The sequence below is a fragment of the Salmo salar genome, chromosome 03, assembly GCF_965601325.2.
Source record: "Salmo salar chromosome 03, fSalSal1, whole genome shotgun sequence".
Taxonomy (NCBI): Eukaryota; Metazoa; Chordata; class Actinopteri; order Salmoniformes; family Salmonidae; genus Salmo; species Salmo salar.
The window spans coordinates 51,687,688-51,705,375 of NC_138293.1; the positions used below are offsets into that span (position 1 = coordinate 51,687,688).

Sequence of the window (17,688 nt, forward strand, 5' to 3'; positions counted from 1 at the left end):
AAGTGTGTTGTCCTTTTCATTGATCAAATAAGTTTGACACCGGTTGCATTTCAATTTGAACATTCTCAGATTTTAGGACACTAGCACCACCCTGCCCTAAAATTCCCATATTCAAATCCCCTAATCAAATCAGTGACTTTGCTTCACAATCAATTTTAGATACTTTTGGATTATTATTTGGACATGTGCGAAAAATGCTAATATCGGTATGACATGAATGGTATTCTTGCCACAATGGAAACGGTGCCAGGGAAATGAAATCAAAGCAAGGTTGGACAGCATTTGATGCTTTGGTTTCATTTCCCTGGCACCGTTTCCAAATGCTAATGTTTTAGCATTTGTGGCAAGAATACCATTCATGTCATACCGATATTAGCATTTTTCACACCTGGGGTGTTTACATTCCACTGATTCTGCTTGGATTTATTTATGTCGCACCACGTTACCGTTTGCTTTTGTCCAAGAAACGTTTTGTAACAGACTTGGTGGATTGACATTACCCCTGCTTACAGGGTAAAGAAATCAAAATGTATTTTTATTTGGGTGGCCTAACCCTTTAATTAAACCAAGCCTAAAAGTTTTGGAGAATGGAGATAATGTGTAAGACTAAGAGATCCAAATAACACATTTTTAAGAGGCTTAACATTGAGGCTAACTGTATATGTTTAGTTAATATTTAAACAAAATACAGAAACCACCTGGAGTACAGTGGAACGTAGAAAGGCAATAGATTATATGCTGGTACAACGCATTAGCAGACGGACTCATTCGTCCGGTCCGTCACGAGTAAGATCCGTCAAAGGTTGCAATTTGACAGGTCTGTATTTGCTACACGGTTATTTTATTTTCTCTTACCTACATTGTATCACGTATTAGAACAAATGAATGCATAACTTCTGTCCTCGTAAATCCTCAAGCGAGTTATGTCACATTGCTTGTTCGTTATAACAAGTAATAAAAGGTTAGCTCAGAAATGCAAGATCTCGTCAAAACAGTGGATCAGCACAGTCGGTCATCTCTCGTGGAGATGAAACCGCGAGAATCTGTGAAGGCTCACGTTTAATTATAGTATGGGTCATGGCTAGAAGGGATCCAGATTTTGTCAAATTAACGCGCATTTTAGCTAAACCTTTAATTAACCTGAACACAATTCTACTCATCTGCTACGAAAAGTCAAATCTGACGTTAATTTGACAAAAACTGGATCCCTTCTAGCGATGACCAGATTGTGATTATGAGCAGCAGTAGTTCCTGGTTTTTGTTATTGATTATTTGGACAAAGATTGGGCGAAGGCTTGATTTTGATCTGCCCGTGTGCAGATGATAAACGGTTTCAACTAGATTCCATAGCCACAAAGTCACAATTGGCTATATCATAAAACATTTTTGTTGCGCAAAATAGTACGCAGCATCACCTGGATATGTATGCAGCAAAAGTTCAACATTAACCTACCATTTCTGTCAAGCCGTCTATGCATACGTTTGATAAATCCAACATATGCACCACACCGAACGCTCTGCAACAATGCTGCAAGGCAAACGCAGTGTTTCATTGGAAATGAATGTAATTCTGGTGTACAAAAATGCAATTTTGCTGTCGGTGTGTTCTTAGCGTTACAGATTATAGTTTTGGAAACCGAAAACTGTATGGAGATGGGGGGCTTCCATAACGCAATTTAGGAAATGTCTGCCTGATTTTTCTTATTGCATATAGGTTGGGTATTTCCCCCATAAATTCAATGATTTACTCTGAGCATTATAGGCTGCATTTCAAACTCATAAAAGACACACCCTTGTCCACTTACCATCGCCTTATGCACTTGGGGGAATCCTCGCAGCCATATTTGTCTTTGGTCCTAATGATTAGCCAACGTAAGCCCCTCAGCCCTCACGATTTGGAAAGGCACACACCTGTCTATATAAGGTCAGACAGTTGACGGTGCATCTCAGAGCAAAAACCAAGCCATGAGGTCAACGGAATTGCCGTAGAGCTTTGAGACAGGATTGTTTCGAGACACAGATCTGAGGAAGGGTACCAAAACATTTCTGCAGCATTGAAGGTCCCCAAGAACACAGTGGCCTCCATCATTCTTAATTGAAAGAAGTTTGAAACCACCAAGACTCTTCTTAGAGCTGGCCGCCTGGCCAAACTGAGCAATCAGGGGAGAAGGGCCTTGGTCGGGGAGGTGACCAAAACTTGGTCACTCTGACAGAGCTCCAGAGTTCTTCTGTGGAGATGGGAGAACCTTCCAGAAGGACAACCCCTGCAGCACTCCACCAATCAGGCTTTTATGGTAGAGTGGCCAGATGGGAGTCACTCCTTGGTAAACGGCACATGACAGCCCGCTTGGAGTTTGCCAAAAGGCACCTAAAGGACACTGACCATTTGAAACAAGATTCTCTTTTCTAATGAAACCAAGAATGAACTCTTTGGCCTGAATGCCAAGCGTCACGTCTGGAGGAAACCAGGCACCGCTCATCACCTGGCCAATTCCATCCCTATGGTGAAGCATAATGGTGGCAGCATCATGCTGTGGGGATGTTTTTCAGCGTCAGGGATTGGGAGACTAGTCAGGATCAAGGGGGAAGATGAACGGAGCAAAGTACAGATGAAGTACAGATGATGAAAACCTGCTCCAGAGCGCTCAGGTTCACCTTCCAACAGGACAACGACCCTAAGCACACAGCCAAGATACCACAGGAGTGGCTTCAGGACAACACTCTGAATGTCCAAGAGTGGCCTAGCCAGAGTCCTGACTTGGACCCAATCGAACATCTCTGGAGACCTGAAAATAGCTGTGCAGCGACGCTCCCCATCCAACCTGACAGAGCTTGAGATGATCTGCAGAGAAGAATAGGAGAAACTTCCCAAATACAGGTGTGCCAAGATTGTAGCGTCAAGGCTGTAATCACTGCCAAAGGTGCTTCAACAAAGTACTGAGTAAAGGGTCTGAATACTTATGTAAATGTCATATTTCTGTTGTTTTTTTTATATATAAGTTAGCTAAAATTTCTAAACCTGTTTTTGCTTTGTCATTATGGGTTATTGTGTGTAGATTGATTCTAAAAATGTTTTTCCCTCATCAATTTTAGAATAAGGCGGTAACGTAACCAAATGTGGAAAAAGTCAATGGGTCTGAATCCTTTCCGAATGCACTGTATGTTGAAAGTTTATGAATGTCATTTGTAATAAACTAGCCTATATTGTAGTAAAAACTGAGTCATACAAAGATGAAACACCATTCAATTATATTTTTTCCAGAACAGGAATGTGTCGTTAGCTATCATCTTTCAATATTCCAGGTTTATTGATAGCCCTGATAAAGACTCATTAGATTATGTGCTGCAACAGGACTAGAGACTACTAGGCTATACTAACTGCATATTATAAACTGGGTAATTTGGCTCCTGCATGCTGAAAGCCGTGGCATATCAGACTGTATACCACGGGTATGACAAACCAATGATTTTACTGTTCAAATTACGTTGGTAACCAGTTTATAATAGCATTAAGTTACCTCGGGGGGTTTGTGGTATATGGCCAATATACTACGGCTAAGGGCTGTGTCCAGGCATAACGCGCTGCTTCGTGCTTATGAACAGCCCTTAGCCATTGTATTTTGTTCATATACCACACCCCCTCGGTTCTTATTGCTTAAATATAACACATTTCTTTATTGCCTAAATATATATTTGTTTTATTTCAAGTATGGAAGAGGACAGTCCGGAAGAGTTTCTTGCAGAGTTCAAGGAGAAACATCTAGGTGCTTGGGGAATTGTCCAGATAACTGCTGGCACAGGGCTAGCTGTCTATGGCATGTGGGCAGGGGTTCTCATGCCGGGATTTCGAAAAGTCCCTCTGAGGTTACAGGTAAGACCTGGGTTGTGTTCACTGGGGTGCAATTAAATTACAGAATCATCAGATATAAATATACTGAACAAAAATATAAATGTAACATATAACAATTTCAAAGATTTTACTGAGTTACTATTCATATAAGGAAATCAGTCACAATAAATTAATTAATTAGGCCCTAATCTATGGATTTAACATGACTGGGAATACAGACATGCATCTGTTGGGGACAGATACCTTAAAAAGAAATGCAGGGGCGTGGATCAGAAAACCAGTCCGTATCTGGTATGACCACCATTTGCCTCATACCTCATCTCTTTTGCGTAGAGTTGATCAGGCGGTTGATTGTGGGCTGTGGAATGTTGTGCACAATTTGAGAGAAATTAGCTTTTTGTGCATATGGAACATTTCTGCTATATTTTATTTCAGCTCATGAAACATGGGACCAACACTTTACATGTTGCGTTTTATATGTTTGTTCAGTGTATATTATGTAGATCAGACTTGTCTTTCTGTCATGAGGATTGGGGAATTGTGTCGGCTCTATAGTTTACACTTCACTTTAAAGCATCCAGGAATAATGCTTTATAATATGAGCCTTTATAATGTCTTATAATAAGGCTTATAATATGCTATTCCTGTCTTTATATCACATTTCTAAATGGGCAAGCTCCGTTCAATAACAAAGAGGGCTACCCGCCACTGTTTTGGTTAACAGCTGTGGGATGGGGCTGGAGAAATGTAATCAGTAACCACTCTCAAATTCATAGGCAGAGCTATGGATGCAAGGACTGACCATCCATGATACCAAAATGATAGTTTTAACCATGACGCTATACAGTGTTTGTTTACAATGACATTGTTTACAAACAATAGAGTAAAATAAGCTTATATTTTGGATTCTGCTGGGGTACGCACGACAGTTGAACTGAGCTCATGAGGCTTTTATAAGTCATATTCTTTGAGAATCTATGGGTTTATCATTAAATGTAAAAGTCCCAAAATGGATGTACTATTCACGGATTGCCATTTTTTTATTAAATCAGAATCATTATGAGATGATTATAAGACGGGGATGAGCAACTCCAGTCCTTGGGGTACCGGAGTGGTGTCAAACTGATTGCATTCTAAACTGAAGATCATCATTAGTTGATTATTGGAGTCAGGTGTGTTCGCTGGGGCTGGGGGAAAAAATGTGAGACCAATTAGGCCCCAAGGACTGGAGTAATTTAGCAGACACTCTTATCCAGGCCAACTTACAGTAATGAGGGCATACATTTTCGTACTCGTCTCCCGTGGGAATCAAACCCACAACCCTGGCGTTGGAAACGCCATGCTCTACCAACTGAGCCACATAGTACCATTTCTGCTTTTTTCTTGTTTTTCAAGTGAAGGTATTTTAAGGGAGTATGCGAGCACCTTCGTTCGGTTCGACTAGCTGAGGTCAGCTAGTCGCCAGCCGAACAGAAGCATGCTGACGCCTTTATAAGACAAGGGCGTTATACATGCTCATGACAACTCTTACAATGCATTATAACCACATCGTAGTACATTGCATCTGTAGGCTTTTAAGTAAAGTGTTAAAGACATTTCTGTCTCCTAGTTCTGATAACCGATGTGGGTTGCGATATTTTCTGCAGGTGCCCTATCTCCCCGCCAGCAAGAAACAAGTGCGGAATGTGATGGCACTGCTGAGTGGTCGACATGGTAACCTTGTGGACTTGGGCTCCGGTGATGGCAGGATTGTAAATAATTTAATTATTTTCTTAAAATAGTTCAATAAAAAACATGAGCTGGCGCACACCCTGAAAAATATGTTTGTGTGGAGGTGCTGACTATAAACTATCAAAATAAAGCGAGTCGCACACTCCATATATAAACTCCCAGTAATTTATTGGGTATTTACCAATGTTTCGGCACCACTGTGCCTTCTTCAGGGTAATGTCATGAACACTTGAACCAGGTTATGTAGACAAACATTGTAATTAGTGCAACCAATGACAATAGTGAGGGGAGTGTCATAATTATGAAGTTAATTAGTGAAACTGTTAAAAAAACAATAGTTTATGGCATATTAAATATATTAGGCTATTGTTATCATATAGAAACATAATTGAATATTGTACATAATACTAGCATCAACATGCATTATTGTTTAATTCAATTTCACATATTTAATTGTTTCATATTTCATTTCATATTTGTTACATGTAATCTTTTGGTTCAACCTTAATGCATAATAAGCATCATCAACCGGGGAACATATTAGGTGTATGCTAATAGGCTGTAGAAAGAATATATCAATTTATAAGACTTGTTCATAAAATTTAAAATTGTTCATAAGAAGGGCCTGAGATCAAAGTCAATATTCAAACCACTAGCGATCAATGTTTTAGATAGGATATCCAGTAAGCCTCCCTTTTTAGAAGTAGTAGGATCTCGATGTTACCTCCTCTACTTGGTAGAGCAACAGACTCAATGCCTGTGTATTTGAGGGAGGAGATTGGATGGTTAGCTTCAACAAAGTGAGACGCTGCTGGATAGTCATGCGAAATTGAATTAAACAATAATGTATGTTGATGCTAATATTATGTGCAATATTCAATTGTTTCTATATGATAACAATAGCCTAATATATTTAATATGGCATAAACGATTGTTTTTTTAAGTTTCACTAATTAACTTAATCATTATGACACACCCCTCACTATTGTCATTGTTTGCACTAATTACACTGTTTGTCTACATAACTTGGTTCAAGTATTCATGACATTACCAAGAAAGCACAGTGATGCCGAAATGTTGGTAAATACCCAATAAATTACTGGGAGTTAAAATATGGAGTGTGCGACTATTTATTAAAATAGTTTAACCTGCTTTTTTGCAATAATCACTGATCTGGCTTTCAAGTTTGTCTATGAAAATGCCCTTTTTGTTACAAATTTAACCAGAACCATGCATAATGCACATTCACTAATGACTAACTTATTGTAGCAGGCATTATAGAAAATGAACACAGGTCTCATAAACAATCTCTCAAGTACAAGCCCACATGCTAGTGAGTAGCCAGCTAATCTTTATATTTCAAGTTTAGACAACTTGGATCTATTTGCTAGCTAACAAGTTAGAACACTTGAATTGTTATGCCCTTCTGTCTCTCTCCAACTGTTTGAACAGAATGCTAGCCTGTCCACTTTGTTCAGATGTGGAATTAAGTCACCTACCTTATTTCTCAGAATGAGAACGAGTTGACAATTGCTTATATAATTGTGTTTTATGCTTATTGTACACTTATAAAACACAGACTAGACTGCTAGTATAACAGTCTTTGGCAAAAAATGCTACTAGCGGTATGTTATGCCTCCCGCTATAAACTGAGAATATATTTTCCAGAATGTTTATTTACACTCCTGTTTTAGTAGTGTTTGCTCTGTGGAGTGGAGACATAAATAGGGTATCGTTATAAAGGTTCACTTTTCCTTTATTACAGTAAAATAATGTCTCAATGTGTTTCAGTGTCCATATGACTGATTCTGTTGGACCAAACCTGAAATGCAAATAGCAAGTAGAAACAATAGTGTGTGATTGTGGCCCGTAATTCGGAGCGTTCTATGCCCCCCCCCCCCCCCCTCAAGTACCCTGTCTTCATGCTTGTGTGACACTTTTGATATTCTGGATTTCCCCTGATTGTCTATGTAGGTCAAAAGGGAAATAAAAGTATTATCTGAGTTTTTCGGGGGTGAAGGACGGCTGGCTAGCTAGCTACTGGTGTCGCTCCCGCCTGCTATGTACCGGAGCCCTCCTAGCTAGCTAGTTAGCACCCAGTGTCCTTCGCTAACGCCTGCTGAACACCTACCATCTTTAACAGAACTGTGGGAAAACAGTGCCTAACAGGGCTGTGTGTGTGTGTGTGTGTGTGTGTGTGTGTGTGTGTGTGTGTGTGTGTGTGTGTGTGTGTGTGTGTGTGTGTGTGTGTGTGTGTGTGTGTGTGTGTGTGTAAATAGTAAGCTTCACGCAGCACTGAAGGAGCGAAGGAGACGAGAACAAGCAGACATAAACGCTCATAAAAACATGATTATTGAGAAACATACAGTTGAAGTCGGAAGTTTACATACACTTAGGTTGTAGTCATTAAAACTAATTTTTCAACCACTCCACAAATTTCTTGTTAACAAACTATAGTTTTGGCAAGTCGGTTAGGACATCTACTTTGTGCATGACACAAGTAATTTTTCCAACAATTGTTTAGACAGATTATTTCAATTATAATTAACTGTATCACAATTCCAGTGGGTCAGAAGTGTACTAAGTTGAATGTGCCTTTAAACAGCTTGGAAAATTCCAGAAAATGATGTCATGGCTTTAGAAGCTTCTGATAGGCTAATTGGCATCATTTGAGAAATCAGCCAAGACCTCAGAAAAAAAATTGTAGACCTCCACAAGTCTGGTTCATCATTGGGAGCAATTTCCAAACGCCTGAAGGTACCACGTTCATCTGTACAAACAATAGTACGCAAGTATAAACACCATGGGACCACGCAGCCGTCATACTGCTCAGGAAGGAGACACGTTCTGTCTCCTAGAGATGAACGTACTTTGTGCAAATCAATCCCAGAACAACAGCAAAGGACCTTGTGAAGATGCTGGAGGAAACAGGTACAAAAGTATCTATATCCACAGTAAAACGAGTCCTATATCGATATAACCTGAAAGGCCGCTCAGCAAGGAAGAAGCATGAAAAAGCCAGACTACGGTTTGCAACTGCACATGGGGACAAAGATCGTACTTTTTGGAGAAATGTCCTCTGGTCTGGTGAAACAAAAATAGAACTGTTTGGCCATAATGACCATCGTTATGTTTGGAGGCAAAAAGGGGGAGCCTTGCAAGCCGAAGAACACCATCCAAACCGTGAAGCACGGGGGTGGCAGCATCATGTTGTGGGGGTGCTTTGCTGCAGGAGGGACTGGTGCACTTCACAAAATAGACAGTATCATGAGGAAGGAACATTATGTGGATATATTGAAGCAACATCTCAAGACATCAGTCAGGAAGTTAAAGCTTGGTCGCAAATGGGTCTTCCAAATGGACAATGACCCCAAGCATACTTCCAAAGTTGTGGCAAAATGGCTTAAGGACAACAAAGTCAAGGTATTGGAGTGGCTATCACAAAGCCCTGACCTCAATCCCATAGAAAATGTGTGGGCAGAACTGAAAAAGCGTTTGCATGCAAGGTCTACAAACCTTACTCAGTTACACCATCTCTGTCAGGAGGAATGGGCCAAAATTCACCCAACTTATTGTGGGAAGCTTGTGGAAGGCTACGTGAAACATTTGACCCAAGTTAAACAATTTAAAGGCAATGTTACCAAATACTAATTGAGTGTATGTAAACTTCTGACCCACTGGGAATGTGATGAAATAAATAAAAGCTGAAATAAATCATTCTCTCTACTATTATTCTGACATTTCACATTCTTAAAATAAAGTGGTGATCCTAACTGACCTAAGACAGGGAATTTTTACTAGGATTAAATGTCAGGAATTGTGAAAAACTGAGTTTAAATGTATTTGGCTGAGGTGTATGTAAACTTCTTACTTCAACTGTACATTCGAATTCATTTAATATATCGTTCAGCTCTAATTTTAAGTTTGGGCTCCTGCAGAAATGGAATGGGTATCAGTGTATGCTGAAGGTGTAAACTGCAACAGCACTTTGGTGTCCACAAGGTGTGTGTGTGCATGTGTGAAAGAGAGAGAAACGGTACCTTTGAGAACCAAGTTCATGTTTTTATCTTTTCAGGTGCTGGAAGCACACAAACACGGCTTTGGTCCCACAGTAGGATACGAACTCAACCCCTGGTTAGTTCGTCTAGCTAACTTCCACGCATGGAGAGCAGGTCATTATGGGAAGGTGTCGTATCGGCAGGAAGACCTCTGGAAGGTGTGAAACGGGCAGATGTTATGTCTTTTTCTCAACCCCAAACCAACTGCTAGCTTCTTCACTTCAGATCTAAGAGGATTGGATAGTTAAACAATATGGCCAATAGCTTAATCTTGCACTCTGATAGGCTTGTTGGAATTTTCAGCATATTGCTTACACCTATCCAATTATTTAAAAACGACATACATGTCCTGGGGGCAGGGGCTAGGGGTTGATTAAGTTTTGAGTTGAGTTCACATGTTTGGTTGTTGGTAAAACTCTTCCACATATTTTATACCTTTTTCACTATTACTAGTTCCACAAAGAGTTACTACTAGTTGTTTTACCAAGCCTTATTGTTAGGGCCCAGAGTTTTCCAGATTAGGTCAGGAAAAACACAGGACCCTACATACTGTAGTTTCTTGGTTACTCTTATTTGTTTTTGGTCACTGTTTGTATTGCTTTGTTCAGTTACATTCAAAGAGGACATGTTTACACTGTAAAAATACAATTATGATAAACATAAAATGTGGCTAATAGGTTTATTTTTGGATTATGATATTTGCATTTCTCATTCCAGGTGGACCTTACTGAGTGTAAGAATGTTACTGTGTTTTTGGCCCCCAGCGTGGTAAGTATTTTTTTGCATTGGCACACATTATTAATTAATGTGTGCAGACGATATGGATACTCAGCCATAGCGGTCAAACCATTTGCTCAGTAAGTTGGAGCATGGTGCCACTGGTGACGAGGATGAGGGTTCAATTCCCATATCATCTGGCTTCTCACTGCCGGAACAAAAACACCTGTTCGCTAGCAATCAATTAATACAGCTGCTAGCCAACTGATTTGAAAAACAAACAGCTGGATGAATATGTGTGTATGTGTTTGCCTAGCTCTCTTTACTGCAGGAGAAGATGGAGGCTGAGCTTCCAGATGACGCCTTGGTAGTAGCCGGTAGATTTCCCTTCACTGAGTGGACTCCATGCAGGATTGAAGGAGATGGTGTAGACAGAGCTTGGGCCTATACCATGCAGGCCCAAAGACTGCCAGCAGGGAGTGCTGTGCTACCTGTACCTAAAAGAGTTGAAATCACCAGTTTGAACTGAAAGTGAGAGAACTGTCTGGACCAGGAAGACATGAGCATGAGACATAAGCATGAGCGTTTGTCTGATGGAAGAAACCATTGGTAGTCTGAGGAGGAGGGACAAACCATTTTCATCTACATGGGTTGACACAAGTAGCTGACTGAGACCCACTCCTCACAGTGTTGAGTTGGTAGTTAGAGAAAAGAATTGAGAAAAGAACAGGGAGTGAGATGCCGTCTGAGTATATGAACCTGTCAACAGATAAACTACCAAGCACATAGTACAATCCAGACATCTTTAAAAACCATACCTTTTCCACATTATGTTACCTTACAGCCTTATTCTAAAATGGATTAAATAAAAACATGTCCTCATCAATCTACACACAATACCCCATAAAGACAAAGCAAAAACAGGTTTAGACATTTTAGCAAATTTATTCAAAATAAAAACCAGATACCTTATTAACGTAAGTATTCAGTCCCTTTGCTAGGAAACTTGAAATTGAGCTCAGGTGCATCTTGTGTCCATTGATCATCCTTGAGATGTTTCTACATCTTGATTGGAGTCTACCTGTGGTAAATTCAATTGATTGGACATGATTTGTAAAGGTACACACCTGTCAATGAAATAAACATCCTCTCACTGTCAACTGTTTATTTTCAGCAAACTTAACATGTGTATGTGAAAATATTTGTATGAACATAATATTCAACAACTGAGACATAAACTGAACAAGTTCCACAGACATGTGACTAACAGAAATGGAATAATGTGTCCCTGAACAAAGGGGGGCGTCAAAATCAAAAGTAACAGTCAGTATCTGGTGTGGACACCAGCCGCATTAAGTACTGCAGTGCATCTCCTCTTCATGAACTGCACCAGATTTGCCTGTTCTTGCTGTGAGATGTTACCCCACTCTTACACTAAGGCACCTGCAAGTTCCCGGACATTTCTGGGGGGAATGGCCCTAGCCCTCACCCTCCGATCCAACAGGTCCCAGACGTGCTCAATGGGATTGAGATCCGGGCTCTTAGCTGGCCATGGCAGAACACTGACATTCCTGTCTTGCAGGAAATCATGCACAGAACGAGCAGTATGGCTGGTGGCATTGTCATGCTGGAGGGTCATGTCAGGATGAGCCTGCAGGAAGGGTACGACATGAGGGAGGAGGATGTCTTCCCTGTAACGCACAGCGTGGAGATTGCCTGCAATGACAACAAGCTCAATCCGACAATGCTGTAACATACCGCCCCAGACCATGACGGACCCTCCACCTCCAAATCGATCCTGCTCCAGAGTATAGGCCTCGGTGTAACGCTCATTCCTTCGACGATAAACGCAAATCCGACCATCACCCCTAGTGAGACAAAACCATGACTCGTCAGCAAAGAGGGCGGCAGGTAGCCTAGTGGTTAAAGCGTTGGACTAGTAACCGAAAGGTTGCAAGATCGAATCCCCGAGCTGACAAGGTAAAAATCTGTCGTTCTGCCCCTGAACAAGGCAGTTAACCCACTGTTCCTAGACCGTCATTGAAAATAAGAATTTGTTCTTAACTGACTTGCCTAGTTAAATAAAGATAAAATGTTAAAGAGCACTTTTTGCTAGTCCTGTCTGGTCCAGCGGCAGTGGGTTTATGCCCATAGGCGACGTTGTTGCCGGTGATGTCTGTTGAGGACCTGTCTTACAACAGGCCTACAAGTCCTCAGTCCAGTCTCTCTCAGCATATCGCGGACAGTCTGAGCACTGATGGAGGGATTGTGCGTTCCTGGTGTGACTCAGGCAGTTGTCGTTGCCATCCTGTACCTGCCCGCAGGTGTGATGTTCGGATGTACCGATCCTGTGCAGGTGTTACAAGTGGTCTGCAATTTATTGCCCTGGCCACATCTGCAGTCCTCATGCCTCCTTGCAGCATGCCTTAGGCACGTTCACGCAGATGAGCAGGGACCCTGGGCAACTTTCTTTTTGTGTTTTTCAGAGTCAGTAGAAAGGCTTCTTTAGTGTCCTAAGTTTTCGTAACTGTGACCTTAATTGACTACCGTCTGTAAACTGTTAATGTCTTATCCGTAGTGCTCCGAGACAGGATTGTGTCGAGGTACAGATCTGGGGAAGGGTACCAAAACATTTCTGCAGCATTGAAGGTCCCGTAGAACACAGTGACCTCCATCATTCTTAAATAGAAGAAGTTTGGAACCACCGAGACTCTTCCTAGAGCTAGCCACCCGGCCAAACTGAGCCATCGGGGGAGAAGGGCCTTGGTCAGGGAGGTGACCAAGAACCCGATGGTCACGCTGACAGAACTCCAGAGTTCGTCTGCGGAGATGGGAGAACCTTCCAGAAGGACAACCCCTGCAGCACTCCACCAATCAGGCCTTTATGGTAGAGTAGTCAGACAGGAGCCACTCTTCATTAAAAGGCACGACAGCCTGCTTGGAGTTTACTAAAAGGCATCTAAAGACTCTCAGACCATGAGAAACAAGATTATCTGGTCTGATGAAACTAAGATTTAACTCTTTGACCTGAATGCCAAGCGTCACGTCTGGAGGAAACCTGGCACCATCCCTACGGTGAAGCATGGTGATGGCAGAATCATGCTGTGGGGATGTTTTTCAGCGACTGTGAGACTAGTCTGGACCAAGGGGAAAGATGAACGGAGCAAAGTACAGAAATCCTTGATGAAAATCTGCTCCAGAGCGCTCAGGAACTCAGACTGGGGCGAAGGATCTCCTTCCAAAAGGACAACGACCAGCCAAGACAACGCAGGAGTGGCTTTGGGACAAGTCTCTGAATGTCCATGAATGGCCCATCCGGAGCCCGGACTTGAACCCGATTTTAACATTTCTGGAGAGACCTGAAAATAGCTGTGCAGCGACGCTCCCCATCCAACCTGACAGCTTGAGAGGATCTGCAGAGAAGAATGGGAGAAACTCCCCAAATACAGGTGTGCCAAGCTTGTAGCGTCTTACCCAAGAAGACTCAAGGCTGTAATCTCTGCCAAAGGTGCTTCAACAAAGTACTGAGTAAAGGGTCTGAATACTTATGTAAATGTCATATTTCCGTTTTTTATTTTTAATACATTCACAAAACATTCTAAACCTGTTTTTGCTTTGTAGGGTATTGTGTGTAGGGTATTGTGTGTAGATTGAGGAGAAAAAACATTTAATAAATGTTAAGGCTAATGTAACAAAAAATGTAAAAAGTCAAGGGGTCTGAATACTTTCCGAATGCACTGTATATCACGATCATAAAGGTGTATGAAGTAACAAGTTATGGAGCAAACACATAGGTTGTAATATACGTAGGTTGTAATATGAATGCACACAGGCGCTAGCACAAGCACTCTACACACATGTACATTGTAATATTGTTGTATGGTGGTATTATACATTTTGTATTGTAGATATGTACTGGTGTAATAATGTTATGATGTACTGTTTTATATTTTGTTTTATGTGTAATGAAATTTCCTTAATGTGTTTGGACCTCAGAAAGAGTAGCTGCTGCCTTGGCAATAGCTAATGGGGATCGCTAATAAATACTAAAATGTTTGTTTTTTTAATGGCTTCCACAGTGATTTAACCCACGCTTCGCTACCGTTCTAGCCCTCAGTTAAGAGCTAGATTGTAGCTTCAACAGTTTTAAGACTAATAAGATTGAGTTTTCACCAGATCATCAAAAGTCAACCCAACCTTTGTTTTCCCTTTCAGAAAATGTTTTGGTGTTGTATGTGACATACAAAAATATATAGATCTGGAGTGAGTTTCACAAAAACATGAAGACCATTTTTAGCACTAGGCAAAGGACATGGGATGATTAAGGGCGAAACACACCTGATCAGGCACAAATGATCATGGTGAGGACATCATTCCCCAGGGGCTCCTTGTATGCCTGATTCTGAGTTAAGATTGGCGTGTGTTTATTTAGCCCTCTGTAGACAGAAACAGCGTCTAACTGGCAAGATTCATGTGGGTTTATAAAGCCCACTCGGGCCACTCCAGACAATGACAGTCAGAGCCAGATGGTGGCTGAGATTCAGACTAGTGTCTCTCAGCATCTCATATCGAATTTTTGGTACACCGGTGTCACTGCTCTGATGCATCACTCAGACATTTCTGGGGGTAATGGGCATTGCTGAGTATCTTCAAAGAAAGAAAAATGTGCACCGGGCCAAGGTTCTGATGGGGTGGAGGGAAGCATGTGGGGTTGATCTTGATGTGTGTGTGCTGTAAATTGATAACACAGAATTCCTATTCTAAATGTGACACCCTTGGTGGGGCATTTGCAAATATAGATAGACTTGTGAAAATATTTAATGTAATACGGTATATTTTGTTTGTGGCCGGCGGACTCATCCGGCTCAAGATTACAATGTTACTTCCTGTGGGGAGGGGCTGATTCACAGGGAGGAAGTTGCGACTGCAAGGCCTCAGGCTCAGTACAGCCGCTCCAAAGCAACCAGTTAGCTTAGCCAAAGCTAACACTGGGTCTGGGCAGGGCAGAGCCGCTTGAGGAGAATAACACAGAAAACAGGAACAAAGCACGCTGCTGTAAATTCAGTTTGTATTCGATTTTCCGGAGGACTTACGACGCAAACCCCTCAAACAGACAATCTTTAATGCGTGCTTTATTTTTAACCGGGGTTCCCACTGCAACAGCTAGGCAGAGTTAGCTACATGTCTGGTTCACCTCCACTAAACCCTGTGTAGCAACATTATCAACAATAGCAAGGGTCGTCTCTTAAAAGCCATACATTGTATCGACATCTATATTAATAAATGACTTTACCTGCATTTTTATGATGCAATGTCTTGTAGTCGCGAGTGGGCCCATTGCCACAACATGAGCCTCTGCCGGTGTAGCCAACACCTCAAGTAGCCTGCTTGCTACAAATATTTATTGGACGCCAGGAGAGCCATCAAAATTAACTCCGAACATGGTGAGTATGTGTTTTAGTTTGCCACATTATTACAGTTAATTAGCTAATTAACTAACATGTCAGGAAATGGATACTATTAAAAATCCAATACATAGCGGACAATGTAGAATAGATGCTGTAGACTTCAGCAAAGCGATAACTGAACAGAAATTGTCTATCCTTTACTGAGTATAATATTTGTATGAAAATGTGAAACCCTTAGTATTGAGTCATATCCATTTATTTCGCTGATCATTTGCATGTATGTGTTAGTTACCGGTATCGTCAAATGTGGCGTATCATAGCTTTAAAGCTTTCTAACTGATCTATTCAACGATATTTTCCCAGTATATAATTCCAGAATTCTGGAAGAAGATACATTTTAAAGAGCATTCAAACCCTGTCGCACAAGATAACGGTTCTTGTTTGTACTCCACACATGATTAGGCTACCTGGTTTCCGGGATGTGTGTCGAATTCGTCTGTCTGCGACACAAGACGCCCATCTTGCAAGACCAAGTATTTGCATTGAGTAATCCTTGCATGTTGCGGCCCATTTGAAGAATTCGGGCCTTTTGATCTGCAAGATGCTTCAGATATGCAGAGAAATCACTATATTCCTTTTTGCTATATGATATGCAGAGGAATCGCTATATTCCTTTTTGCTATACTGTCCTTCCTGACTCAAATGCTAATAATTGAACACAATTCTCTCTTAAATAGTGAATTGACATTTTAGTTGTCATCACAGACCCCTTTGCTGCTAGTTTAGTGCATACCATTATACTATGATTATGAATGGCAGTTGAGTGGAAATTACCAATGCGATGAGGAAGTTTGTGAGTATTTTCCATATGCGTCACAGTGAAGCATCTGTCCAGGGCCCTATGCAATTTGTATAAATTTGTGACACCCATTTGACCTTACTGCCCCTAAAGCTGTGTGTACACTACATTACTTTCAAAATCCTAACATTGTTGCGCCTCTCACATTAAACCATTGTCATTCCTGTCGTTTTTTTCACCCCCCCCAACGTAGTGGTGTGCAGACTAAACAATGTGACATAGACGGGGTCACACAAGATTTTTCACTTGGTCGTGAGGATTCTCGATACCACGCTGTCTTGCTAAAACATTGATGTGATTACATTTTAACGTAGTTAAGAATTAGCTGTGGCTCAAAGCTGCGGCTGGAGTGGTGTAACGCTTGCTGCTATTGGACTCCGGAGCAATGGAAACACCTTCTCTGGAGTAATGAATCACTCTGAATCACGCATTCTGACAGACAAATCTGGGATTGGAGGATGTCAGGAGAACGCTACCTTCCCCAATGCATAGTGCCAACTGTAAAGTTTAATGGAGGAAGGATAATGGTCTGCGGTTGTTTTTCATGGTTCGAGCTAGGCCCCTTGGTTCTAGTGAAGGGAAATCTTAATGCTACAGCATACAATGACATTCTACAATTTTGTGCTTCCAACTAGGAAAGGGGAAGGCCCTTTCCTTTTTCAGCATGACAATGCCCACTTGCACAAAGCAAGGTCCATACAGAAATGGTTTGTCGAGATCAGTGTGGAAGAACTTGAATGGCCTGCACGGAGCTCTGACCTCAACCCTATCAAACACCTTTGGGATGACTGCGAGCCAGGCCTAATCACCCAACATCAGTGCCCAACCTCACTAATGCTTGTGTGGCTGAATGGAAACAAGTCCCTGCAGCAATGTTCCATCATCTACTGGAAAGTCTTCCCAGAAGAGTGGAGGCTGTTATAGCAGCAAAGGGGGGACCAACTCCATATTAATGACCCTGATTTTGGAATGAGATGTTCGATGAGCAGGTGTCTACATACTTTTCGTCATGTGCTACCTGTCCCAGACCTGCTGTTTTCAACTCTCTAGAGACAGCAGGAGCGG

At 41.5% G+C, this 17,688-nt stretch overlaps 2 protein-coding genes across 3 annotated transcripts in view; both read left to right on the top strand.

Annotated features, from left to right (window-relative positions):
• Nucleotides 1–716: 716 nt before the first annotated feature.
• Nucleotides 717–11,516, top strand: antkmt (adenine nucleotide translocase lysine methyltransferase). Of its 2 annotated transcripts, XM_014192152.3 has the most exons (6): nt 717–817; nt 3,709–3,871; nt 5,497–5,601; nt 9,657–9,797; nt 10,357–10,407; nt 10,673–11,516. In XM_014192152.3, exons 2-6 carry the CDS (start codon nt 3,710–3,712, stop codon nt 10,883–10,885), a joined length of 672 nt encoding a protein of 223 aa, XP_014047627.1. In that variant the 5' UTR covers nt 717–817; nt 3,709; the 3' UTR covers nt 10,886–11,516. The 2 variants fall into 2 exon arrangements, with proteins under 2 accessions (XP_014047627.1, XP_014047628.1); XM_014192153.3 differs by lacking the exon at nt 5,497–5,601.
• Nucleotides 11,517–15,241: 3,725 nt separating this feature from the next.
• The window catches only part of xpo6 (exportin 6), a 66,018-nt gene continuing 63,571 nt past the window's right edge, over nt 15,242–17,688 (top strand). The window contains exon 1 of the mRNA XM_014192154.3: nt 15,242–15,800. Coding sequence (XP_014047629.1) covers nt 15,798–15,800 — 3 coding nt within the window. The 5' untranslated portion in view covers nt 15,242–15,797. The remainder of the gene's footprint in view (nt 15,801–17,688) is intronic.

Coding starts and splice junctions, on each gene's coding strand:
- antkmt (XM_014192152.3), top strand. CDS start 3,710: ATGGAAGAGGACAGTCCGGAAGAGTTTCTTGCAGAGTTCAAGGAGAAA. Junction 5,602..9,656: donor GCTCCGGTGATGGCAGGATT/GTAAATAATTTA, acceptor TTATCTTTTCAG/GTGCTGGAAGCACACAAACA. Junction 10,408..10,672: donor TGTTTTTGGCCCCCAGCGTG/GTAAGTATTTTT, acceptor GTGTTTGCCTAG/CTCTCTTTACTGCAGGAGAA.